Source organism: Doryrhamphus excisus, linkage group LG18, assembly GCF_037039965.1.
Source record: "Doryrhamphus excisus strain RoL-2023G ecotype Guam linkage group LG18, RoL_Dexc_Guam_v1.1, whole genome shotgun sequence".
NCBI classification, from domain to species: Eukaryota; Metazoa; Chordata; class Actinopteri; order Syngnathiformes; family Syngnathidae; genus Doryrhamphus; species Doryrhamphus excisus.
The window spans coordinates 10,397,480-10,424,692 of NC_136374.1; the positions used below are offsets into that span (position 1 = coordinate 10,397,480).

The 27,213-nt window shown below is 41.9% G+C and overlaps 1 protein-coding gene across 5 annotated transcripts in view; it reads left to right on the forward strand.

The window, feature by feature from the left end:
• LOC131106570 (kazrin) overlaps nt 1–27,213 on the forward strand; it is a 79,955-nt gene that overhangs the window by 26,166 nt on the left and 26,576 nt on the right. For 4 of the 5 annotated variants that reach the window (XM_078798424.1, XM_078798425.1, XM_058055755.2 and 1 more), the window contains one exon: nt 7,509–7,743. In XM_078798424.1, the coding sequence (XP_078654550.1) occupies nt 7,509–7,743 (235 nt within the window). Of the gene's footprint in view, nt 1–7,508; nt 7,744–23,547; nt 23,833–27,213 lie in introns of those variants that run through there. The other variant, XM_058055761.2, reaches the window with a different exon arrangement.

The following is a 27,213-nucleotide window of genomic DNA, read 5'->3' on the forward strand; positions in this document are numbered from 1 at the left end:
AGAAGTGCAAGGTGACTGTTATCATTAAAAACAGGCTGGAGGAGCGATTCAAGTTAGCTTATGAAACATACACCTCAAGTCTTACTGTTTATTTTAATTGTTGCAAGGTATTGGTTATTATCAATAACTGGCGGGAGGAGCAGTCATTGTACATGTTGACCTTGTTTGTGTACTGTAGCTCGTGTGCGTAAGCTTTGACTTTGTGGCTTCCTTTGAGGCGTTTATTACTGTTGTGCAAAGTGGCAACTATGATCAATAACTGTCTGAAAGGGTTCCCTCTACCAATTGATCATACGTATGACACGTCTATGTTATGCCTTTACCATACCAAGGTATTTGTGCATTAATTCCAGTCTTTCTGTTTGTTTCTATTATGCAAGGTGGCAGTTAAGATTAATAACTGGCGGGAGGACTTTAGGCGTTACGTTTGCCCAAGCGTGACACAGATGGCCTAGTCGGACTGCAACCTTAGTGGCGTTGAGGTTGTGCAGTGGCAAAATCAACTTCCTGTACAACTTCAATTACATTGGTGCACCGAGCAGCCATATTGCTCTAATTAAAATAATCAAAGTCCTGCTGTCAGCTTGGCACTTCTTCAGCGCAGTTGTGGCTTCGGCTTAATTGCTTTTGCATTTTAATGTGCGGGTTATCTGTGTGTGTGTGTGTGTGTGTCTGAGCGGGAGAGCGAGCAGGTGTGTGTTGTGGATATGAAAGGCTATTCCATATCCCAGCAGAAAGCTCAGCCTGAGAAAAGAGTGTGTCTTTTTCTGCTGAGTGCGGTCATCACTGCTGCTTTTACCGCACTCGTGAACATCTTTCAATTTCGTCCTTCTGAACGTCGACATGCTTTGCTTTTACGCGCTTTTTTTCATCTTCACTGTGTATGTTCCTCTTGCTATTTGCAACAATGTTTTATCAGCGTCATCTTTCCTAAAAGATTGTTATTCTATTACAGAGTATTGAGTCATTCCCCAATGTCCGAAGACAGCTGGGAATGTCACATAGATAAAGTGGTATTTATATGAAGTAAAAAAGTAATATTTTGTGAATAACCCCACTTGTGTCTGTAAAATTATATTTGTATGAGAAAAATTCCATTTTTAGAATAAAGTCTGACTTTTTTCTTTAAATTCACATTTTTAAGGGAATAAATTCATTAATATTATCAGAATAAACCTGGCTAACCTTTAAAAGCACTAAAAACAACATGGAAAGGTTGTATCTGTAACAAAAACAAAACAAAAAACTGTAATATTTTGAGAATTAAATCATATTTCTTCATTAAAATATATAATAAATATTTTAATGGATTGTACGTGGAAAAAAAAAATGTCACATGAATGAAAACAAAAAAATATTTAATGTTTTGAGAATTTAGTCATGCTGTATTTTTATGAGGTAAATTTGTAGATACAATTGTTGTTATTACAGGAAAGAAAAACCAACCTAAGGGGCATCCTTGGCAGAGGTAATAATTGGACACATTTCTCTCCTTGCAATCGGTGAGAGTGTGCACTGATTGTTAGCATTGTGTGTTTACTTCTGGAATAAATAATAATTGTCACCAAGGTAGCTGAGTTGACTTCAGCCTGAAAATCAATAGGCTTGCCATCACACACACACACACACACACACACACACGTATGCACACACTGTCAAGGTGATTACGTCCTCATTGATACACCGAAGCAGACCGTGTCTTTGTCACATATAAATGAGTTTGTTCTCATTGCTACGATGCGTCCTCAAGAGGAAAGAGAATAGTGTCTGGAATCAACGGCTAAAAGGCTAAAGGTTCCACTACAGTTTTACTTTTGAGTTTTTGTTTGAGTATAATTCACTAAAAAGGCCTAATGAGAGAGAAAAACCTTTAGTTATTGCGTGGAATAAGCTGAATGTTTCAAGAAAAAAGCTGGAATGTCATGATAAAATCATATCTTTAGGGGGAAAAGTGTCATGTCATCTCCGTGGCTGTTTCTTTGTAGCCCAAAAAGCCCAAATCCCTCTCCTCAGTAAACATCCAATCACTCAACTTTGTATTACTGTATATGCCGCACCGAATTAAAAGGCACAGTCTCAATTATCCCGGAGCGGCAACAGATTCAGTGTGAGCCCAGGGGGGTAAGGCGCATGCTTAAACATACAGTTGAAGCACAACATCAGTGTCGAATGCAGGAGCAAACTTTATTTTCTTGTTCAGCATGAACTCACACTCGTAACAGCAGCGAAAGGAGAGCCCAAAAAACATTTAAAAATGGTCTTTTTACTGCCTGAATCGTTCGGTTGGCAACACCCACAACTAATAATAGTTCAGTGGTGAATTACTGTATGTACCAACCCAATAGCACTACACGGTGTATCAAAAAAAAATGGCAACGGAAGCAAAACAGTGAGTTTTTTTAATTGAACTTTATTCTACTATTTAACAATACACTCACCATATATTTTTTTAATTAATTCATTCATTAAAATTAATAAATTAATTAATTAAGTCCTCATCTTCTGTATCTCAATTGAACCGGTGGACACTTTCGCCATCGCTGTCGGAGTGTTAGAAAGTGTTCGAAAAAACTCTCTGAAACCGAGCGTTCACAGACATCCCAAACTTCTTTCAGGGCTCACTTCGAAATGCACAAACCTCATTATCTGAAACTTTGGCATCGTTTAACACAAGAATACAACATTCTAACTACATTTATAGGTCAGAAAAGTGGAAAAAGTATAATAGGTCCCCTTTAAATGAAGAACTACTACCTCAATAAAGGTGTAGTTTTACAAGATAAATTACACAATATTACAAGAATGACTTTGGATTTTCATGCTAGAAAAATAGCATTATAAAAATAGTCGTTTTGTCAACATTCTGAATCCTGCAAATAAAAAAAAATACATGAAATAATCCATGATTAAAGCGTTTTACAAAAAATGTTTTCCTAATATTATAACTTTATATCTGTTTGCATTATAAGAATAAAGTTGTATTTTTACACTCAATAGACGTGTAGTGTTTACCCAGTATGTTTTGCAGGGCAGAACTTGTGACCCAAAGGCCAGTTATTTTCCCCCCAAAACCTTTTTATTGTTCAAGAGCAAATCCATTCATACATCCATTTTGTATGCCACTTATCCTCATGAGGGTTGTGGGGGTGCTGGAGCCTATCCCAGCTGCCTTCTGGCAAGAGGCGGTGTATAGCCTGGACTGGTCGCCAGCCAATCACAGGGCACATATAGACAAACAACCATTCACACTCACGCATTGGTGCATTTAACCCTCTTGGACCCTCCTTGTTTCATGTGTTTTTGTAATGCATTCTTCCTTTTGTCTTATAATGAACCATATCAAAGTATGGAACCTGATCATGTGATGGCATCAACAGCCTTGTGTTTCATTATATCACGTCGCTATTGGGTTAAAAAAAAGCTAAGCATCCCTTTGTATGGAGGAATAGTCGATATTCTATTAACTCAGGCAGACACTCATGGTTTATCAATAGCTCTTGTTAACGCCACGCCCCCCCATACACTTAAAACTGAAGCCATTAACAAATGTGCACACTAACAGCACAACAACACATTCAAAAGTGGAGTGCTGCTGCCTTGCCCAGCACAAAACAATGCGTGACTTTGTGTAGTGGGTGGGGGCTAGGGTGGGTGGGGGTGGGGGCATCAATAATTATGCATCCTTTTAAAGTGTGCAGTTATTGATGTGTATCTGGGACACGCCGCGACCTTTGACCCCCTTAAGTCATCATTTCCTTACATTCCACACAGTAAAAGCAAACGTCTCTTAAGTTGTTTGAGATGTGGAATAACAATGTTGTGATGTGGAATAGAAAATAATAATTGTGTCCTTATATCACAGACCGACTTCGTTTATGCACCAGTGCACTAATCAGGGTCAGTCTAGACATTGATAATGATCAGCTCATCTGACATGCTAGCGGCGGTACACAACAATGCTTCTGTTTTTGGTTACAGCCGTGGTGTCTAAAGTGCGTTTTTTAAATTTTTATCAGGCCCTCGGCATATAGTAAAAAATTAAATAAATTCATAATAATGAGATACACTGCAATTGGAAGGTATTCTCAATGTTTACAGCCTTATTTTCCTTCTAACGTCCACACTGTGGAAACTGATTTTTTTCCCTGGACACAATAAGGCCTTGATGCTTCACCATACTGAACAAACTGTATCTTAACAAAGTTGTGCGTCTCAAACACTTGTCAGTCCTGTCCTTGTCCGTCCCTGATGAGAATAGCAATGAGAGTGATGCATCATTCACGCAAGCAGTGTTGTCATACTTTGTAAATGAAGTGTCAAATGCACATTTAACATTTGCAGCATCTCAGCAAAGGTTTTAGGTATGATTCATGGTGGATGGGGGAGAACTTTACAATCAAAAGTCATTTTTTTTGCCCCCCTTCCACTCATGAAAAATAGTCTGCGGCTAAAGAAATAACAGACGTTTTAATGGTTTTTAAATAATGTAATGTAATATACACAAACATAGCCCAATTTAATATACAAAAACCTAGTCTTGCAGCTTAACAGCTTTTAACAAGTAACATTTCTTGACAAGTCCATTTCATGTGCTCTAATCCTTTTCAACCAAAGCACTTGGACTTGAAAAAAACCTGAAATAAATATTTTTGTTTCTGAAAAATAATAGCCTAAATGCTAGCGTTCTTGTCTGTTTAATGTGGCTTCTGTTTCTGAAGGTTGATCCTGATCTTCCCTATGTCGGAGGCAGTAAGATGTAACTTTGATCTTCAGACAGGAATATAGATTCTAATTTGTGAGGCGTTGGTGATATCGATGAGTTTTCTTTTTTGGGAATGCACACTCCAAAAGCGGTCAGAAGCTGAGGGCGATAGACGTAGATGTGACGAATATTTCAATTGTCAACATATAAAAACTTTTTCAAATGTGTTGAACTCCAAGATAACTGTGCAACAATATATTCATTCATTCATTCATTCATTTTCTACCACTTATCCTCACGAGGTTCGCAAGGGGTGCTGGAGCCTATCCCAGCTGTCTTCAGGCAAGAGGCGGGGTACACCCTGGACTGGTCGCCAGCCAATCACAGGGCACATATAGACAAACAACCATTCACACTCACATTCATACCTATGGACAATTTGGAGTCACCAATTAACCTAGCATGTTTTTGGAATGTGGGAGGAAACCGGAGTACCCGGAGAAAACCCACGCATGCACGGGGAGAACATGCAAACTCCACACAGAGATGGCTGAGGGTGGGCAACAATATATGCCAAAATAAAATAATGTATAGATAATAAGTTATAAGTAATTAAAATATATATTTTTTAAAATAAACAAGCGGCTCCGGAGCTGCAGGTTGCCTACCCTACCTAGTACCTAGTAGTACCTGCTTTTGCCAATGGAAAAGCGAGTCATTAGCGAGTAGAGCTGAGCAGCCCAAAGTGAGTGTCCATGTCTAAAGTGGTGCTCTCTTGTTTTCCTGTTCATTTTCAATGACAGCTGAGGCCAAAGTACTCGGAAATGTGAAAGCCAAGCTGCGTCAATAGACAAAGGTGATAACAACAAATAACATTTTTTTTTACTGAGTCACTTTGGGTAATGATGCTTTTATCAAAACTCAGAGTGGTGTCCTTAAAAAGGTGACTCGGTTTAGCTGGGCCAATAATCAACGTCTCAGTTTTGTTAGGGTTTAAGAGTAAAAAGTTACAGGACATCCTTTTTTTTATTATCAATGAGATGTGGTTCGAGATCAGAGCAGTCCCGTGGGGTCGTTAAATTTCACAATAACGGGGAATGATGTCACCGAGCGCCAGCATGTAAATATTGAACAGAAGAGGACCTAGAACTGATTCTTGTGGGACTCCGCAAGTGACACCACGGTACTCAGAGGTCTAAGCCAAGAAAGTACCGGACCGGTAGCACCAATTTGCGTTTTAAGTAGGGGTGCTCCAATCGATTGACCAATGATTGGTATCGGCTGATAACATTGAAAAAGCATGATATCGATACTTACCCTCAGCCATGTGTGGGACTTCCTGTCTTTGTGAGAGTGACATAAGTTTTGCACCCTGCAAAACGTGCGTCACCGGGGCGGCGCTTTGAAAAGCTTGAGATTGGTGCAGCATTTGGAGGTGCGAGCACTTGTGTGGTGAGTTTGAGGCAGCAGCTATAAAACACAGATCCCGAACCAACGGTACTTTCATGTGTGGGCAAAATTTGGGTATAAGTCCCGCCTCAGTACGGATTTGGGAGCATGCAGACACTTTGTAGCAGGAGGAACTTTTGTTGTGTGCGGGGCTGCGTCGGGCTTATGTATGTGTTTTTTTCTACCTAATTGTGCATTTTTGACCTTGTGTGACTTATACTCCGAAACGACTTATAGTCCAGAAAATACGGTAATATGGGAATGAATGAGGTAACACCAAAACTATTTGTGGCGGTCCAAATTAATTTATGGAAGTCCACCACAACTGAATGACTGACTGTATGGGAAACAGTGATTTAACCGTTGTCGGTGAGGAAACTATTGGATTAAGTCACAAAAGCTGTACGTCTCAAACACTTGTCAGTTTATCCCTCGCTGCCATGGTGACGGCAATGCATCATTCATGCTAGGCGTGTTGTCATACTTTATAAATGAAGTGTCAAACGCACATTTAACATTTGCAAGCTGTTTTGTTTGCGTGAGACAAGACTTTTTTTTGTTAGTTTGCTAGCAAGAATCCAGTCTTTACTGTTCCCTATTGCACTTCTATGGGCCTCTCTCTGTCTCGCTGTCTGTCTTCTATTCAGAGCTAAGTTTACACTCGCAGTTGAAAAGTTTTCCCCCTTGGGCGCCTTGAGCCTGCGCCAACCCCAAAACCCACCCACCCCTACCCCTTGTCCCTTTTTCCTCTCTCCCACTGACCGATGTGGGGGTGAGCTTTTTCCCAGGACAAAAGAGATGAATATATAATGGAATGAACGGGACGTGGGAGGGGTGGTGGGAGAGAGACAAAAAAAAGACGGCGGGGTTTTGCAGTGAGGAGGGGAGGTTTTCAAGAGGGCGGGGGCATACAGTTTCTGTTTTTTCCACAACTTGCTAAGTAGTAACAGACTCCACGAGGGTGTGGGATGCATAGCTCGCCTCTCACAGAGCAGCCTCCCCTCCCTTTCCACCTCTCCCTCTCTGTCCCCTCTCACTCCCCCGACCCTGCAGCACATGGTATGGTCCGCTTACATGGTACGGCTCGTTTAAAGGCTACATGTCATCTCAGTGTAGGCTGACTCCTTCTCGCAGAGCAGCTGCTCACAGCATGTCCATGCCGTCTTCTTGCTTACTCTGCATATCTTCTTCTTCTTTGCACACATGTGAAGGATGCGGTAACAGGTCGACTCCCCCCCCCCCACTCACAGGACAGATTCTTCTTTTTTTTAAGTTGAACTGAAAGAGAGGAGAGGAGCAGTGTTGCCGCCTTCAGCAACTTTATCACCATGCTGCTCTGTGTGGATCCGCTCCTCAGGGGAAGATCCTCAAAATGATGGAGGACAATAAGCAGCTGGCCCAGAGGATCGACGGAGCCATCCGCTCGGCAAGCCAGGAAGTCAGCAACCTGCGCTCTGAGCTGACCGCCACCAACTGCAGATTGGCGGGCCTGGGAGGTGCCAGCAGCCCCCCTGCCTTGGAGAACCACAGGCAGCGCAACCACCTCCTCCACCACCACCACCACCACCACTCCGACAGCCTCCGCTACCGGGGTGAGTGTCAGCTCTGTGAGAACATCTTTGCAGATATGTGGACAATGCCGCTAATATGCTTACGGGAAGGCAATTAGGTTGATATTGGGAGGGAGGTGTTGGACTGGAGCCGGCTTTTTGTGTTTCCCGTCCACTGCTGGGCTCCTCTGGGGCGGCTGCATCCCGATGGAATCTCAAACAGGGAAGTTGAAGCCGACTTCTCTGCTGATGACAGTGCTGTAAAGTTGTACACTGTTTGGAGGTGCCTATCATTCATTCTCCTTACTAATTATCTTGACTTATTATGCAGTCGGAAATAGTACCACAAGAAACTGCAGAAACTACTGCACATTGAGGTATCAATCTAATACAAAATAAATACAGACTTGGTATTGCCAACATTTTTCAACATGATTGAATGATTTTGCCTTTGATTTTATGTTGGTCATGATATATTATCCAAAATAAAACACAATGAACAAACATACAGCATCTGTGAACAATTTAACAATACCTATAAATACAACAATATCACAGGGCTTCTCTTATTCTGTCGCATACTGTCAATCATTGTGACAACAAATGCAGTGTTAAACTACTCGGGCTGACTGGAATGGACCCTCTTACACACACAAAATACACTAATACAATTAATAAAGTCGATGTGCAAAATAATGAAACAAAAATTCCTGAAAAATCCCGAACTACTATTGTCTGTCATTCATTTGCCCCCAAAGCCCTCTTGTATCCAAAGAGCAAGGTGGAGATTGTGGTGTATAATATTGCATTCAGGTGGTGACAAATCCGGGGTTTATGTCACCCCCAAGGTATTGACTCAGAAGGCCTTAGAAAAGTACCTGGTAGAACCTGCTTTTGTGAATACAAAGGCACCAACAGCTAGTACGTCGAAGCTGTTGGAGTTTAGAGGAGCCTAAGTTTACAAACTTAGACTTATCTAAGTTTCTTAAAGGATGCTCTTTTGTCTTTTACTTCAGAAAGACCCATGTTCCTTTTGAATGATAATCAGGTAGTACGGTGAGAAAGCTACAAAAACAAAGCTGCATTGAATGCATCAATGGGAACGTGGTTTAGAAACAATAAGCATATCAGGCAGCTGCAATAAAGTGGAGACTGTGTATAGTATAGTACTGCATTTAGTGGTTTATGTCACCTTGCCTTGACATGGTACCCCGGTGGACCAAGTACTAGGCATAGTACCTAACAGTACCTGCTTTTTCCAATGAATACTTCAGAATAGCAACAATGGAGAAGGGTCCCTTGTATAGACTATTTTATTCACGAGGAGCCTGCGGGCAGCAAGACAATAGATGCTGCAGCAAAGTTGACTTGATTCGTACTGCATGTACTATAGCTACTACTATAAGACACAGGGTAAGCTAAGGTTAGCATGTGGAATGGAATATCCCATAGACGTGTTTGTATGTGAGATTCCAGCTGTTGACATGATACAAAAATGTCACAGTTTGTTGATAGTGTTCATACGCAGTTGTTTGTTTTCATGGAAAGGATCACAAGGCTAGGAAGCGTAGTAAATGGATACAAGTCAGTCCTTGTTCATTAGCGATGGAAGGAGACTCTCTTTTTTTTGAGTCTGTGCTGCTGGCATTCCTCTCTTCTTGTTGTAGCCGTGCTAAGTGAGAGCTTGACATTCCCACATTCCTGAATGTCAGGGCAGTGATGTCATACTTCCTGTTCCCAGACGCTGGAACCAGCAGTCAGGTGACCCAAGTAACCAAACAAAAGTTATCCTTTTGACATTTTTAGCACCAGATTCCAACTATCTGCTTTTTGGATATGTAGATGATATCCTGTAAAATATTTTTAAGCCCTCTTTTATCACAGTTAATTGGTTCCAGACCGAAACATGATAAGTGAATTTCTGCAAAGTAGAAGAATTGGACAGGAAGTAACATTGGGAGTTCAGAGTTGAATTTTATCTTGGCTTGGGTTACAGCCGCAACAGTCGCCCGTGTTAGGCCTGTTGTTAGATAATCCAAAACTGTGGCATCTAACATTACTGACACCTCGTGACCAGTGTCGAATGTTACATAGTACGTAGTATCGCGTCTTTGAATACAGTATTTGTATTTTCATTTAGCCATTTTTATGGTTGAAAAGGCTTATAAGTTCTCTGAAATTTTGCATTTCATTTCATTTCCCAGGTGGCACGGCGGTCGAGTGGTTAGCGCGCAGACCTCACAGCTAGAAGACCAGGGTTCAATTCCACCCTCGGCCATCTCTTTGTGGAGTTTGCATGTTCTCCCCGTGCATGCATGGGTTTTTTCTGGGTACTCCGGTTTCCTCCCACATTCCAAAAACATGCTAGGTTAATTGGTGACTCCAAATTGTCCATAGGTATGAATGTGAGTGTGAATGGTTGTTTGTCTATATGTGCCCTGTGATTGGCTGGCGACCAGTCCAGGGTGTATCCCGCTTCTCGCCCGAAGACAGCTGGGATAGGCTCCAGCACCCCCGCGACCCTCGTGAGGAAAAAGCAGTAGAAATGAATTTCATTTCCCTTAATCGATCACCATTTTTTTTTTTACCACATTCCACTAAATTCCAATACAGTGGAACCATAAAAGTCGAATGTCTATGAAGTACAGTTCAGAATTTGATCAAAACGCCCCTTCCGTCCCTGTCAGCCATACTTGTCCTTTACAGAGGTTGCTGGTCTCTGGACCATAATAAATGTTTTATATGATGGCAACAATTTGACCATGGAACATTATTCCCTCAACATTATTTCCTATGGTGAAAATATGCTTTAATTACAAAGAAATCAGAGCTTGACCAGTGTCCTTCAGGATGCAGTTGACACTAATGTAGCTCGTTTGACTAATTATTGCCCTCCAGGGTAACCATTTTTACCTTTTATGTGGACAAAATATGTACAGCTAAAGTGTCAGAGGTATAAAAACGATGACAAGGTGCCTTTTCATGAGCGCGTTCAATAGAAATTGGTCGTCTCATCTATTGGATTCTCACGGTGAATCCATCACAGGAATGTCAAAGCCTTGTTTAATATTCCTAAATGACTCAGATGCTTGAACAGCAGTGAAGTGCATAGCTGTCATAGCGCATGACTGACTGAGTTGTGTGAACGTACATGAATGTGTGTGTGTGTGTTATATGGGGACTTTAGTCCTACTGCCTCATACAGTTAAGTGTTATTTGTTTCTGACTGAGACAGTGACTCATACAAGTCATCACCATCATTGATCTGTTTGTGGCCGACACGGTGTGGACCTCGCATTACCTAAGAATGCTCTTGATGCTCCCCGAGCGCTGCACACTGGCTGCCCACTGCTCCTCAAGAGGATGAGACCGTTTTGCTGTTCAGTGATCAACTATCCATTTTAACACTCCAAACATTTGAATACTAATAACTTAACCACTTAACTTATCCGCTTTATTGTAAAAATCATATTTTAGAAATTCTTGGCCCCCTCCAGGCTAGATGTTCTTGTTAAAAACTATAAGCCTCAAATGCATTCATTTATGTACTCTAAAAAAGAGATGTAGAATAGTATTCATTCCGTCATTGTGGTATTCATAAGTGCTACGATAATATGTTTTTTACATTAATATTGCATTAATATAACATTAATATGTCAATGTACAGCATTTCTCAGGAGGGTTAACTGTTTTTTCAATTTTTTGAAAACTTTGTTCTTTTAAACAGGCATTTTTTACATTAAAAATAAGTGTTATTGAAATAAGATAAAAGGACATTCCGACATTTGAAATTAAGTGTATTGTTTTTCATTATAATTATATATATATATATATATATATATATATATATATGTATATGTGTGTGTGGGTGCGTATGTGGGTATATGGCCATATATATATACGGGGGGGGGGGCTCTGCGGGGGTCTGGCGTAGGGCGTTCCATCTCTACCGCCCGGTCCTCCATGGGGCAGTGTGCCCGGGCCTCTTCTGTCCTGGCCTGGGCGGTCCTATGTCGGTGGTCAGGCCTGGGGTTGCCTGGGGCGGGCCTGGTTCTGCTTCCTGGGGGTGTGTGGGGGGCGGGAGGCGGTGCCTCCGGCCGTGGACGGGCTCCCTTCCGGCTGGCGGGGGCGCCCCTGTGCCCACAGGTGTGTGGCCTTCGATGCCCTTCTGCCCTAGTGGGGTATGGTCTCCCGCTGGTCTCGGGGGTGCGGCTCTCCTCCGGCCTGCTGGCGCCCTGTTGCCGGTTGGGATTGCTCCTCCATGGCCTCTTGCTGGTCTCTTCGGGGAGTTGCTTTGGGGGTGGGTCTTGGGGAGTCGGCCCTGGCTTTGCCCGCACCCACGGGGCCGGAGGATCTCTGGCGGTGGGGGCTTGACCTGGCTGCGCGGGGCGGGGTTTGCTGGGTGGTAGAAGGCAGTCTCTCTCCTTTTGTCGTTCTCAGTGACAATTACACATTCACACACTCGCATTCACATACACAACACACCTCCATATGGGCACTCACAGCACATGGGTGCTTCTCTATACAATCTACTATCTTATCCCTGATGTTTATATAGTATTTGTATGCTATTATTACAGTAATAATGATGTCAAGCAGTGAGATTTTAATTACTGTAACCGTATGGTTCCAATTGTGTTTACTATCATGGGTCATGTCTTCACCGTTACTATTGCTACTGGTAAGTTGGACTGTTTCATTTCACTGATATCATCTCCAGTGTGACCCTTAGCCATCATTGACATTTAACTGTTCTGTTTGTCACTGTTGTTGTTTTGGGAATTCTTGTTGCTGCTGTTTTTGTCTCTCCCTCTACTGCCCCCCCCCCCCCCCCCGGTCCAGTCGCTCCAAATGGCATAACAAAAACATCAAATAACGGCAAATAAAATTTCATGGTACAGGGAAGTTGTAGCCAACACCTTTCCTGACACAGAGCAAATCTGTCTAGCATGTAAGGGCATTTAGATCAACAATACTATCTGCCCCAATGGCTGGACGGGACAAAAAAAAAAAAGAAATTAAGTGTATTTTTAAAATTATTTTAAATTTTGTATTGTTAATAAATGTTTAATTAAAATAAATCAATCATCTGTATTAATTAATACATTTGTAATTAATTAATTATATTTTTTGCCAAATTGTTGAAATCAACAACAACAACAAAATACATACAGTAAATATATTGTAAATAGTAAATATAGTAACTATAAATATAACATAAATAAACAAATATAATAAATATATGTGTGTGTGTGTGTGTGTATTCTATATACACTAGGGCTGTCAAATGATTAAATTTTGTAATCAGATTAATGACGATTTTCAAATTAATTAATCATGATTAATCACCACGTCTCACTATGTCAGAAATATGCCAATTTTTACGGCATTTTATCATTTTTACCGTTTTACTGAAAGAAAGATTAATTTAATTGATTTAATTTATTTTTATCAAAATTATTTAAATTATTAAAAACTGCTGTACGAAATGTGTCAATATGAACATGAATTAAAAAAAATAAACAATAGAGTCTTTAAAAACACCAGCATCCAAACAGTTTGGCATGCAGCACAACGGCGTTGCTAACGTGTACTAATCTGTCCGGTACAGAAAAGCTAAATTGCTTCTCATGCGCTCTGCTGCAGAGTCATTACATTACAACCATCTTCTCTTCTCCCCATCTGGGCTGAGTTTTGTCAGAGGCCCAGGGTTTCTTGTTACTCCATGGTGAACATAAGCTGGAACTAGAAGAATTACACTGCAGTGATGCTCCATTTCTCTCCCTTCTCTCCCATTGTCACTCTCTAGTTTTCCAGTTTTTCCTCCAGGGAACACTCACCTTCCTGCAGGCTATGTAGAGAAGACATGCAATGTACTTCAACCCAGCACCATCTAATACTTTACCACCACTCCCCCCCCTTCAATCATGCTCCCTGCATGGCCTCTGATAGCCACGCCCCGTCTGTGGTCAGTTGCCGCATGAGAGTAACTGTGTCCAAACAATAGGCAGAGAGAAGCGGCCCCTCACATCCCAATAGCTCTTCCTCTTCCTCACCACACTTCCTCCAGCAACATTAACAGCAATTAATGGCTGCATAGTTCGCCCATGCTCCTGCAAAGTTATGACCAGAGTCATGAAAATAAAAATGGGCGCTGGCTTAAATTACCTGTACTGTATATATGGGGTAAACAATGTTTGTCCTTATGGTTTGTGTTGACAATGCTTTGAAAGACTAGCTATGCTAGCATACATGTAATCAAAGTTTATGATCATGACACATCATTAGTCATGTTGGAATAGCCTTTTTACTGCACTTGTAGCTAAACAAAGTATTTTAGTTTTACTTACATGCTGCTTATAAAGGCCTTGAATAAATGATGACTATTTGTTGTTATGGAACACAAGCCCGCCGCAGGCCGACAGCGGGGGCATGTGGACTTTGACCTGCATGAGAGCTTGATCTCTTCTCTTGATTTTGGCCGCCCCAAGGGGGGGAAAGGAAGGACAGCTGAGCGGTGCAAATCCACTTTCATGTGCACAGGGCACAGGAAGCACGGCGGTATTGTTGGAATGTGTGGATGTGTGCCAAGTTTGCCGCGCTTAGTAAAGGCACGGGCGCTCTTATGCTGCTGATGCAATGTCTTAGCATCGGTTCAGGGTCAGGGGTGGCCTGATGATGGCTGACCCCCCTCCCCCATGTGTCGTGTCTTTGGACTGTTCGCTGAGGCAGCAGAAGAGCTGTCCTCGGGTGTTCCATTTGTTCCCAAATGTGAATGAAGCGAAGACTTTTGGAAGATGGCCCGGTGTCAAGAAGCCACTTCTCTCCAGGAAAAACATCAAGGACAAGTTAGTGGCGAATAATGACTTTTTCCAAAGGCAACAGCGATAACTAAATGGCTTGAAGAACAACACACTGTAGTAAAAACACAGAAGCAGCAAACTGCGCCTTGCCTTGTGTCATTCTCATAACGTTTGGACACAACTGTACATGTGCTAATCAGAAATCAGACAAGAGTGCCCTGCTGTTTTTAAGGACCTACTGCAAAAATGCAAGTCAAAGATCCTTAAAACGACAGGAGAGCTCACCTGTTTTTTAGGATCAACTGTAAAAACTGTATGCCACTAGTCCTTACTAGGTTTTAATATAACATCAACAATATTAAATTGATCTTTGGGCTGCACGGTGTTCGTGTGGTTAGTGCGCAGACCTCACAGCTAGAAGACCCGGGTTCAATTCCACCCGCGACCATCTCTATGTGGAGTTTGCATGTTCTCCCCGTGCATGTGTGGGTTTTCTCCGGGTACTCCGGTTTCCTCCCACATTCCAAAAACATGCTAGGTTAATTGGCGACTCCAAATTGTCCATAGGTATGAATGTGAGTGTGAATGGTTGTTTGGCTATATGTGCCCTGTGATTGGCTGGCGACCAGTCCAGGGTGTACCCCGCCTCTCGACCAAAGACAGCTGGGATAGGCTCCAGCACCCCCCGCAACCCTCGTGAGGATAAGCGGTAGAAAATGAATGAATGAAATTGATCTTGTTCTTGGTTTGATTTCTATTGAACATTCATTCATTCATTCTTTTTCTACCGCTTATCCTCACTGGTGTACCGCCACCAGTGGTGGGAGGTGATATTGCAACTGACTGTCTCACTGATTGTTTGTTTGTTTCTGCTTTTTCCTGATTATGAAGTCGCCACAGCCGATTTACTTTTTTATCCGCACAGTGCTGATGTACAGCCTGGGGACCTCGAGGCCCACTAAAAACTAAAAATCTCTCTGGTACTTTTAAGGCCCTACAGCAAAAACCCGAGTCAGAGATCTTCTATCCTACAGGTGTGTTCTGCTGTTTTTAAGGTTCCGCTGCAAAAGTTGAAGTTAAAGATCCTCTAAGCACTCTACTGTCTTTATGTATGTACTGCAAACATGCTAGGCAAAGATATTTTATATGACGGGGCACTCTGTTTTTGCCTCTGTCATATAGGCTGGTTTTCTGCTGCTCAAATGTTGAATTGGTCCAATCTGCATGTGGATGAGACGCCGTCTTCCAAGTCTTTTTTTGTCAACGTGTCTGCCCTTTTCCAAACAGTTTCCACTGGGAGTCGAGCCCAGGAAGCTCTCATATGAAAGGAGAACATTGTCTCGGACACAAAACAGGAGCACTAAAACAGTGTTTAGTCTAATTCTCTCAAGTTGGCTGCCGTCGAAAGAAGCCCACTCCCTTTAACTCCACATGTACCTTTTCATTTGCAACTCCAAACTTGAGGCAGTTTACCAGCATCATTTAAAATGCATCATTGCTTTAACTGCTTCTGCTAGATGTTGTTGACGGTGGTGTCGCCTCAGTCGCTTGTTTAAATCCTCTCAGAGCAGAAAATGGAGTCAGCTCGAAGGAAACTGAGTTTTGAGGAAGTGCAGAGCTCCAGTGGTATATGCGCAAAACGCCGTAGCATTCCGGCACAGCGGAGGATAAGCAGAGCACTTTGATGCAAGCCACTCGTTACACTGATACTCCCCACATCCTGGAATAGTGGATTGGAAGTATGTTGGCCTAGATCTAGCCTTGATGCTTGAATTTAGCAGTGCTTTTAGTAAGCCCTACTATTGTGTGTCTGTAGCTTTAATGCTAATGAGTTTGTCCACGCCTGTCTCCAAGAAGCACTATTGCGCACTTTATCCACTTTTTACATATACAGTAATCCCTCACCAGTTTGCGCTTTTTTGCTCTATCACGTTTTTTTTCCAAAATATATGAATGAATGAATCATGCTATTTCATGGCTAGTCCAAATATTTTTCCATACATTTATTTACTCCATACAAGCACAAAAATGACTCAATTAACTAACATGCAAATGTTCATTATTGAGAAGATGCATTCAAAGACGTGATATGTTGATATGTATTGATCTAAATGGTCACTTGGTGTCAGTAATGTTACAGTCAGTAATGTCATCTTCAGTGAGACACACAAGCACCAGACTTCATGGGTTTGAATTATCTCATAACGGGCTTTAACATGGGTTAACCATGCCAAGCTAAAACTAAATTCTGAACCCCAGACTTCCTTTTCGTCCCCATCGGAACACTTTTACAGCACAAGTTCATTCATTCATTTTCTACCACTTATCCTCATGAGGGTCGCAGGGGTGCTGGAGCCTATCCCAGCTGTCTTTGGGCGAGAGGCGAGGTACAGCCTGGACTGGTCTCCAACCAATCACATGCATGCTAGGTTATTTGTGTATTAAATTGCTTATTTTTTCCGATTATATCTACTATATTGGGTAATATGATTGTAGCGGTAACTATAGGGTTGTTATTTCATGTTGGCAGGGCTCTAGTAATGTTAAAAACTATATTTATAGGTTGTAAATGCTCTGTAACCAATTAAGCACGATAAACAAGGTATTATTGTACACTTATCTAACATAACAGATGCCGTATATCACATACAACAATATAACATTGAGAAGTGAGACAGGAGACCACAGCTATGTCTATCCAACTTTGCAGCAACATCGAGTTTAACCTATTTGCTGATCAAATTTGCAGCCCCACGTCTTTAGGGGCCAAAACTCCAGGTGACATTTTAAGATGCGCAGCGAAAGGGCATGTCCATGACAAAAGAGGATTTTCGATCGTTTTCTCCAAAGTAGAGGCGACAAGTGAGGGAGTTTTTCTCACATTTGGTGCTCATAAATACATATTACCTTTAGAACATCATTAAAAAACGGTTTATTCTGTAGATGTTGTGTAAAAACATAGATACAAGGCTGTACTAGACTTCCTGGCAAAAATTATAATGATGGATCTTAAGTGTTAGTATAAGTCAATGGTGTTGTTGCTAAAATCAAGTTACTAGTTAAGAGTTAATCCTTAATTAACATGCTCTCAACTCACTGCCATGCATGTTAGTGTCTGACCAGCAGTTAGTGTGTGTAACGTTTCCTTATAACGTGTCATTGCCAACTAGAGGCCTGGCATGCATATTACACCATGTTTTGCAGGTCTTTATGAAAGGGAGTTATTGTTGTCCTTTCATGAAACATGTCCAAAATCTTCCTTTACGAGGTAATTACGAGTTAGCCGTACACTTAGTGGTGTTTTCAACCAAATTAGCACCTTGTAATGTTTCTGTTGGTGCCTCAAGGTCAACTTCCTGTGTCTTGCGTACACGAAATGTTGACATTGGTCGTACAAGTGACTTATTTTGTGTATGCATTATCGCTACAAGCCCGGCCTTGCTTCAGTTTTCTTCCACTGAAATGGCTTTTATACAAATATTTATCAGGTGGACAGTTAGTGTCCTCTGCTGCACACACACACACACACACACACACACACAAAGAGTGGAGGTTGTGTATATGCATTCCTAGAAGCTTATGTCACGTTAGGAAGTAAATGTCTGCTTAAATTGAACCTTGAAGCAGATGTGGCGCACCAGTAATGCAGTTGTATGCACGTGTTGTTAGGTGCTTTCCTCTTAGTTTGTAAACAGACAGTAACTGCAATGAATCGCATTAGGCAACACATAAAAGGATGTGACAAGAATTAAGACAAATTCATTTACGTCTTGATTCACGTTCCAAATCTGGCTTCTAAATCCGCAGCCTCCCTGAACATAAAAACACTAGAACATAAACATTTTAATCTCTTTCAATTAGACTAATCTCAAATTGGATTTTAAGTCAAGTGAAATTGCAATGCAGCAATGAATGTGTGTTAAAACAAAGAAACGTTTAATAGACAGTCGCTTATTTTCTTTAACACCAAACAGTCTATATTTATATACATTCATTCATTCATTTTCTACCGCTTATCCTCACAAGTGTCTCGGGGGTGCTGGAACCTATACCAGCTGTCTTTGAGCGAGAGGCGGGGTACACCCTGGACTGGTGGCCAGCCAATCACAGGGCACATATAGACAAACAACCATTCACACTCACATTCATACCTAAGGACAATTTGGAGTCGTCAATTAGCCTAGCATGTTTTTGGAATGTGGGAGAAAACCCACGCATGCAGGGGAAGAACATGCAAACTCCACACAGAGATGGCCGAGGGTGGAATTGAACTTGGGTTTCCTAGCTGTGTGGTCTGCGTGCTAACCACTCGCCCACTGTGCAGCCCATATTAACATTATTCTTGGAATTTTTTCTTGCAATTAACTGTGACACGACCAGTCCAGGGTGTACCCCGCCTCTCGCCTGAAGTCAGCTGGGATAGGCTCCAGCATACGCATGACCCTAGTGAGGATAAGCGACCTAAAGGATGGATAGATAGATGGAATTAATCGCAACATTTCCCCTAAATATTAGCCTTTTTTGCATTTTAGACTCAATATTATTTTATAAAGTAGTATGTTTATACTGTTTCATGTATATCCCATGAACAGATCTACTGTATGTTATAGGCCCTGGTCTCTACTGTTCGATTACACAAGCCATGGAATCTTCCATCCTGGCTGATGAACAATGCCTTCCATTCAACATGGCCACCAAAACTTGAAGTGCATTTCTTTCTTTCATTCTCTGTAGTAGAGGTTTCAGATTCAGGGGCTTTCCCCAACGCCAATTCTCCCGAGTAACCGCCGCAAGACAGTCGACTAGCTACTTTCTGTTTGGGAATATTCTCCCAAACCACTAATGAATCCTCCTCCGAGCCATCCCGCCTTGCGCTCTTTATTCCAGGAGAAGAACATTAAAGTGTTGTGTGCAGCAGTCTGGGGGCCACCTAGACGCGGAGATTGTGATGATACATTTTTTTTAATGGCTGCTGTGTTGTCAACAGCTTAAAATGACTCTATTAAAGCCCTCCTCCCTTAATGGAGTCTGTGTGTGTGTGTGTGTGTGTGTGTGTGTATGCTGCAGGGCTACAAGGTCCTGCTGGACATATAGTGTACACTTTCGCTTATGAGGCAGGAGAGGGTGAGCTGTCCATTAATAGATTCAGTGTGCTGCTGAATTGATTGTTAAGGTCAGTTCATAAAGAACGCAACCTCCTCGCTATCCTTATCATTATGTTGTTATTACAGCCATGTGCTCCTCTTTGCCTTTTAGTCGCTGACTTTGTAGCCAACTGCCATAGTAGTTGTACAATTAGGAATTCTACAAATTTTTAAAAAAGATACTATATGTCTCTTGACGCAACAATTACATGCAACATTCACAGCAGTGGGTCGTAAATGGTTTATCTGTGGAACCCACCACCACAATTCAATGACAAGCAACCACGCAATATGCAAAAAGGAAAAGACTGGAAGAAGAACTGGAGGTTGCAGAGATGAGGATGCTGAAGTTCTCATTGGGAGTGACCAGGATGGATAGGATCAGGAAGGAGTACATGAGAGAGACATTACATGTTATAGGCCTTGGCGATAAAGTCAGTTATCGGCCAGACTGAGATGGTTGGGACATGTCCAGAGGAGAGATAGTGAATATATTGGTAGAAGGATGCTGCCATGTAGGAGGCGTAGAGGAAGACTAAAGAGGAGGTTTATGGATGTAGTGAAGGAGGACATGAGGGTAGTTGATGCAGAAGACAGGGTTAGATGGAGGAGATTGATTTTTTCTGGCGACCCCTGAAGAGAAAAACCAAAAGAGAAAAAGTACTGTAACACTTAACATGGGGTTTGGTCAAATTCCTGGCTAAAACTAAGTACACAGCCTTACGTTAGCTGGATATTGTTGTCCAGTGTATTTGCAGGAAAGTGTAATTTGTTTGCTGCTTCAATGTTGGCATAAGATCGACGTATTTTCTTGTTTTACTTAACCAACTGATTGGAAGAAGTCCATTGTAGCGTATCAGAAACAGGGCACTCTGTGCACCGTGAATCCGGAGGTGTTTAATCATGTTAGTGGTGCACCCTCCTTTGCATGATATGATGGTGTTGCCAATGTTGCATCGTGCCGACTCTTCATTTTTCTTGCAGAATTTCAGCCAAATGTTTGAGCGCACACTGTCTATGGTTGAAAAGGATGTACACAAAGGCTTTCTGCCACTTCTTGTTTGTTTGTGTTATGCGGCCATTTTGTCTGGTCGACAGGCTGGTCGATCACTGAACGAATTGAGCAAATAAAAAAAAACTTGAAAGATTCCCTGAGAATCGTATTGATGCTCAATGCCCAACCCTAGTCCCTCATAAACATGACATGCCCCTTGTGGTAGCATAGCGAGCGAATAGCACTCATGCTAATATCAGTATTGCTCTACCCATGTTTATTTTTCACTTCTTGTTTGTTTGTGTTATGCGGCCATTTTGTCTGGTCAACAGGCTGGTCGATCATTGAACGAAATGAGCGAATTAAAAAAAAAAATTAATGATTCTGTGAGAATCGGATTGATGCTCAATGCCCAACCCTAGTCCCTCATAAACATGACATGCCCCTTGTGGTAGCATAGCAAGCGAATAGCACTCATGCTAATATCAGTATTGCTCTACCGATGTTTATTTTTCACTTCTTGTTTGTTTCTGTTATACGGCCATTTTGTCTGGTCAACAGGCTGGTCGATCACTGAACGAATTTAGCGAATTTAATAAAAATGAATGATTCCGTGAGAATCGGATTGATGCTCAATGCCCAACCCTAGTCCCTCATAAACATGACATGCCCCTCGTGGTAGCATAGCGAGCGAATAGCACTCATGCTAATATCAGGATTCCACTACCCATGTTTATTTTTTGCATGGTATTTCCATATTTTCCCCTATTTTCACTAATTTGCTGAAATAATTCCCATGTTATGTAATGATGTGATGTCATCTGCAAACAACTCATATTCCAGCCAGTTATTGATAAACTGTGCACAAAGATGGCCTACAGGCTCCATTTGACTAAAATGGCTTCACTGGCTGCTCCATCTGTACTCCATTAAGGTCCTGCAATGTCAAGGCCTAATTCCTGTTAATCTGTTCATCTTTTCCTCATTAGCCGTGTTTTGACCTTTTAACACATTACCCAGCCTCCAGAAGGGATTAGCCCTCGGCTCCTCCTCGCACTGTGCACACTTTATGAATAAATGAAACAGTGTGCCAGTACGCTTGATGATGTCCAACTGAAGGAGGAATAACCTGTCCATCATCGCTCCTAACATGTTCTTCCTACCGCTGGTGTAGCCCCAGCCATGTTGCCGCTGAGTCAAAATGTTCTCCTAAATTACAGCTTATCTTTACAAGCAGCGACGTGGGAATTTGGATGCTTCCAGGGAGCTCAGTCATCTCATGTGGAAAAACACTTTGGACAGTTTGAAAGGCAGACCGTGCACAATCATTCCCAGTGACATAAGTTGAGGTCTTTGTTATTCCGTGCGGCTAAAGGGAGCCAAAAATGCTGCGGCTTTTTCTTATGTTTTGATGCTTGCACCTCCTACGGGCATTGTCCATATTTCCAAACGCGGCGAGCGATCTCCTCTGTAATGCGGAAGCGTTAAACTGCAGCATATATACATAATGATGTATTATCTTTTTTCCCCCGCATAGGTCTGTTGCTGAGGGAATATTTTTAGCTTTGGAGGAAGGGAAGAGAGACAAATGGAAGCACCGCTGAGACAGATGAGGTGGAAGAGGCAGGAAGATCTGAAAGGTTAAAACTTTCAACGAAGCAATGAGCTGTGATACAGCAGAGAAGAGAGCCAGACAGCTAATGAGTGCGCTCTAAAGCATCTCCAGGGCTTCATTGCTTTGAATGGCATGGAGAGACAGCTTACTCACCTCCACATGAGTACATCAGGTGCCAGCCACAACATTAAATACACGCTAGGGGTGTCACGAGATACCTAAGTCACGAGACGAGACGATGCGCAAGATTTTACCTTTCATTTTCAGAAAAGTGCAATGCTAAAATTCATTCATTCATTCGTTCATTCATTCATTTTCTACCGCTTTTTCCACACGAGGGTCGCGGGGGGTGCTGGAACCTATCCCAGCTGTCTTTGGGTGAGAGGCGGGGTACACCCTGGACTGGTCGCCAGCCAATCACAGGGCACATATAGACAAACAACCATTCACACTCACATTCATACCTATGGACAATTTGGAGTCGCCAATTAACCTAGCATGTTTTTGGAATGTGGGAGGAAACCGGAGTACCCGGAGAAACCCCACGCATGCACGGGGAGAACATGCAAACTCCACACAGAGATGGCCGAGGGCGGGAACCGAACCCTGGTCAATGCTAAAATAAACTTTTTAATTAACTGATTCCCAAGACAAGACAAATTGTTCCACAAATTGATGCTCAAAGATTATAGTCAACATTTTTTGAGACCAAATAAACCACTATTACAATTGTATATAATAATGATAATGATACAGCTCATCCTTTGATAGTTATAATAAAAAACATTTTAATAATAAAAAAATATTTGTTATTATTATGTGGATTTTGGCTTTTTCTGTTTATATCGTGCCATTTTGTTCTATTTTTCCACTTTTGCTGGGTATTTGTTTATTTAATCCTAATACCGAAAGTATTACAGTATCAATGTACTTGTTCTTGCATGATCACAGCATGTATATAAAACAATATAATTTATAATTTTAGAATAATAAATAATTTTATAGGTGTGTCCTAATGATGTGCATTGTTAGCTTGCTCCTATTAACTCGTTTTATGGCATTAATGCACAGAAGAGTGAAATAAATATGTGTCAGGATTGAAAAAGTCCCCAAAAAACAGTTTTCCTTTAATGTAAAGAAAAAAACTGAAAAAAACAGGTCAACTTTCCCAGTTGTACGACTTTAAAGTGATCTCACTGCTCTAAGTGACTTGAAACTGTCAGTGAGTGTGTGTCCAGCATGATGGTGTGATGGGCGGAGCAACCAGCAGGGGGTTGTGGGCGGGACCATCCAGAGGCTAAGCTTTGGTCGGTCGGGGCTTTATGAGGGAAGAAGTAGATGAGAGTAGGGATGAAAGCGATGCTAGAGGCTGATTCCTGTGCTAATCTTTAGCACATCTGGGCACAACACTATAAGCTCATGCCACACACACACACACACACACATATGCACGCATACTACGACTGGGTTAACAGTGGAGAGGAAGGGCGGACATGGACTTTGTGTTACGCACCGAAAAGATGCCCAGACCAAGTTGTATACCATGGGACCTGCATGGGTCTGAGAGCCATAGAGGTAAAGCAGATTCACCTTTGATCTGTGTGTGTGTTTGTGTGTGTTTGTGTGTGCAGTGATATGATGAGGTTGTGTTTGGGCAACCTTGTGATGATACGCTATGTGCATGCATGCACACGTACTCTGCTGTAAAATTAACCTTGTGATCCACATGTGATCCTCAATATGTGGATGAACAGTGTGTGTGTGTGGATGGATGGATGATACTTTCCAAATATTTGTGACAAAGAGACTTGGATGACATTGAATCAGTAGCCTCTTTCACACAGAAAGCCTGCAAATTCTCAGCAGTGCATCCTCAATTCTTGTTCTCTTTACTCAGAACCCACAAAGACGACATCTTGATGCAACTGTGTAAACTTTCACACAGCAGCACAGCATTCCGCAATGGGCTTATTAGATGGTTACGATGTCTAGTACGTACAGTGTCAACGAGAGTGTGGTCTTTTCCAGACATTGTGGAATACCCAAGCTCACAAGTGGTATGCTGTGTCTGTTACAGCTCTGATACAACCTCAGATGGTGGAAAATTGCCAGGTCGACTTGCCATGTTGGGGCTGTTTGCTCCCTGTTTGTTCACCTACATGAAAGAAGACAAGAGAAATCCTGTAATTGCGGGCTAGCGTTACTCTCAGGCAGCGTCCAATCTCTGTTACGGTTCTGATACTGGTGGAAAATTGCCAGGTTGATTTTATCATCCAGACTTAAAGGAAAGGAACCTTAGGTGGAAACGCAACACAAAACCAGTAGAGGCAGCGAAAAACAAACTAAGAACATGAAAGCCAAATCATGACAATAATCTGTCAGTGCTGTTTATACAGAACAGTGACTGGAAAAAAAGCATTAAAAAAAACATTTTCAGGCTGTATGAAAAGGGCTATTATGCATGTACCCTGCATTTGGGTTACAAGAGGGAGAAGGACCCAGAAACACAATGAAGACGTTGATGTTGTTATAGTCAATACAGAGCAGCAATGCACATGTATAATATTAGCTCCTTTTACACTGTCTGTAAAATCCACCATTTTCCACAGTTTTCGGTATTGCTGTTCTATATAAACAGCACCTAGATGGAAGGAGATCGTAGTCGCTCCGGCAATTTTCCACCCTCAAGGGTCCCATCAGAGCTGTAACAAAGGCGGGGCACTGCCCTTACGGAAACTTATTATTGGCTATAACACACATGTAATAGAAGATAATAGACCGGCATTGACTTGTCTACAAGATTTTGGACATTGTCTGTCGGACTTTTGGTCAATTTGTGAGGTTAAAGTCACTGATACTCGACCGTCTTTGATCTAGTTCACCTCAAAGGTGTTTGATGGGGCTAAAAGTCCAGTTCTTCCACATCAAACCGTCTGTGAAGTTTATTCAAGTACTAATAACGAGATAGTAACTTAAATCAACTATTGAACTTTCGTTCTGTATGTGCTTGTTTTGTTTTCAAAGGCGGAACTCGCAAACCTCTTGGCACTCTTTGCTTTTCTTCAGTGTTGTGTTGCGAGTAAGCAGAATGAAATAGAAACCTGAGGCTATCTGTCTGAGGCTGCGTCTTCCTTTTCATGGGTGAAAAACTGGCGGAATCCAAAGAAACTTTGGCTAAAAAAAAACACTTTAAATTTAAACTTCTGACTCTTAAATGAGATGTTAACCCTTTGGTGAATCGTCTACTGATGCTTTACTGCAGTTTTTATGTTAACATGATGAGCTTTTCATTGGCTTATTGCCAACGGTCAATCTTGATTCCCTGTCAACAGGGAATCTCATTAACTATGACAATGATCATCCCAAGTCGATCCATTTGTGCCTCTTGAGGTTTTCTGCCTCTGAGAGAGGAGTGAAATATTGTAATTAATATTATTATTACTGTTGAAATATATACTATATAGCCAGAAAACAAAAAATAAAATAAAGATCACAAGGGTATTGGCCTGGACTTGGATTAGGGGCAAGTTTCATACTGCCCCTGTAGATGGCACTTGGATGAAAAGATCTTTGTTTTTGTTTACTACCTGTCTAGCTTTCAAATCTCAATTTCCTTTCTTTGCTTTGTTGTACAGAAGTGATAATCTAATGGTACAGTATGGTGTTGTATTGTTTTGGGTTACAAGTTACATGAACATCACATGTTTACATTTGCACAATTCAACTTGCATGAAAAGGAGTAGGAAGAAGCAGAGATTATTGAATCCTACCCCTAATCCGTGTGTTTTACTATAATTTATTCACACCCTGTTGACAGTTAATATTCCGGTTGCTTATATTTTGTCATTCATAGTTTACTCAATTCCTGTGTCATCATTTTGTAACTGAAAACAGAAGAATATAGATGTGTAGCAATAGATAGCTATCTTATGCGGTGATGAAGGAATACAGTATAGTAATCACAAGGGATGTACGATACTTTTCCGTACGGAACAGTGTCTTGGTCACGTTTGTCAGCAGGGAGCTCATTAATTAAGCAAACGAACATCCCAAATGGATCCAGTTGTTATTCTGCCTCTGGGATACAAACAGAAAGTGTGGTTGTTGTTCAAGTATTTCTCAGCCGACAGCCAAAAAACATTTCATCAATGCTAAAAGGGTAGAAAAGTAAAACGCAAATACGGTGACTTTGGTGTTATTTTATGTTTTATGTTATGTTATTTGTGTGCTTAGTCGGTTAAAAAGAAATATCAGTAAGAGACAGTTAATTAAAAATTCTTCTTCTAAACCTGTGCGGTGCAGTGGTTAGCGCGCTGACCTCACAGCTAGGAGACCAGGGTTCAATTCCACCCTCGGCCATCTCTGGGGTTTGCATGTTGCATGCGTGGGTTTTTTTCCTCCCCCATTCCAAAAACATGCTAGGTTAATTGGTGACTCCAAATTGTCCATAGGTATGAATGTGAGTGTGAATGGTTGTTTGTCTATATGTGCCCTGTGATTGGCTGGCGACCAGTCCAGGGTGTACCCCGCCTCTCACCCAAAGACAGCTGGGATAGGCTCTAGCACCCCCCTGTGAGGAAAAGCGGTAGAAAATGAATGAATGAATGAATCTCCATACCTTTACTTCTCGCATTTTCTTTTCTCTTTGACTGGTTTTCCTTGCCTCCTCTCTCGGGACGAAGCCTCGGCGGGTCCAAGCCGTGTCAGTCGGTCATGCAAAACCGACGAGGAAGCAGCGGTGGCGGTTGGCTTTGTGGCAACCAACTGGCGGGGGCTATTAGAGGCACCGTGACAGTGTTAGGCTAGAGAGTATCTATCTATCACCAAGGGAGCACTGATGCTGGAGGGGAATCTTAATAGCCACAGGAAAAAGTCTAAGAGGGGACGACTGAGATGAGTTGAGGGATTTTGGGGGGGTGATGAGAGAGAGAGGGGGGGGGGTGATCTTTGGAGAAG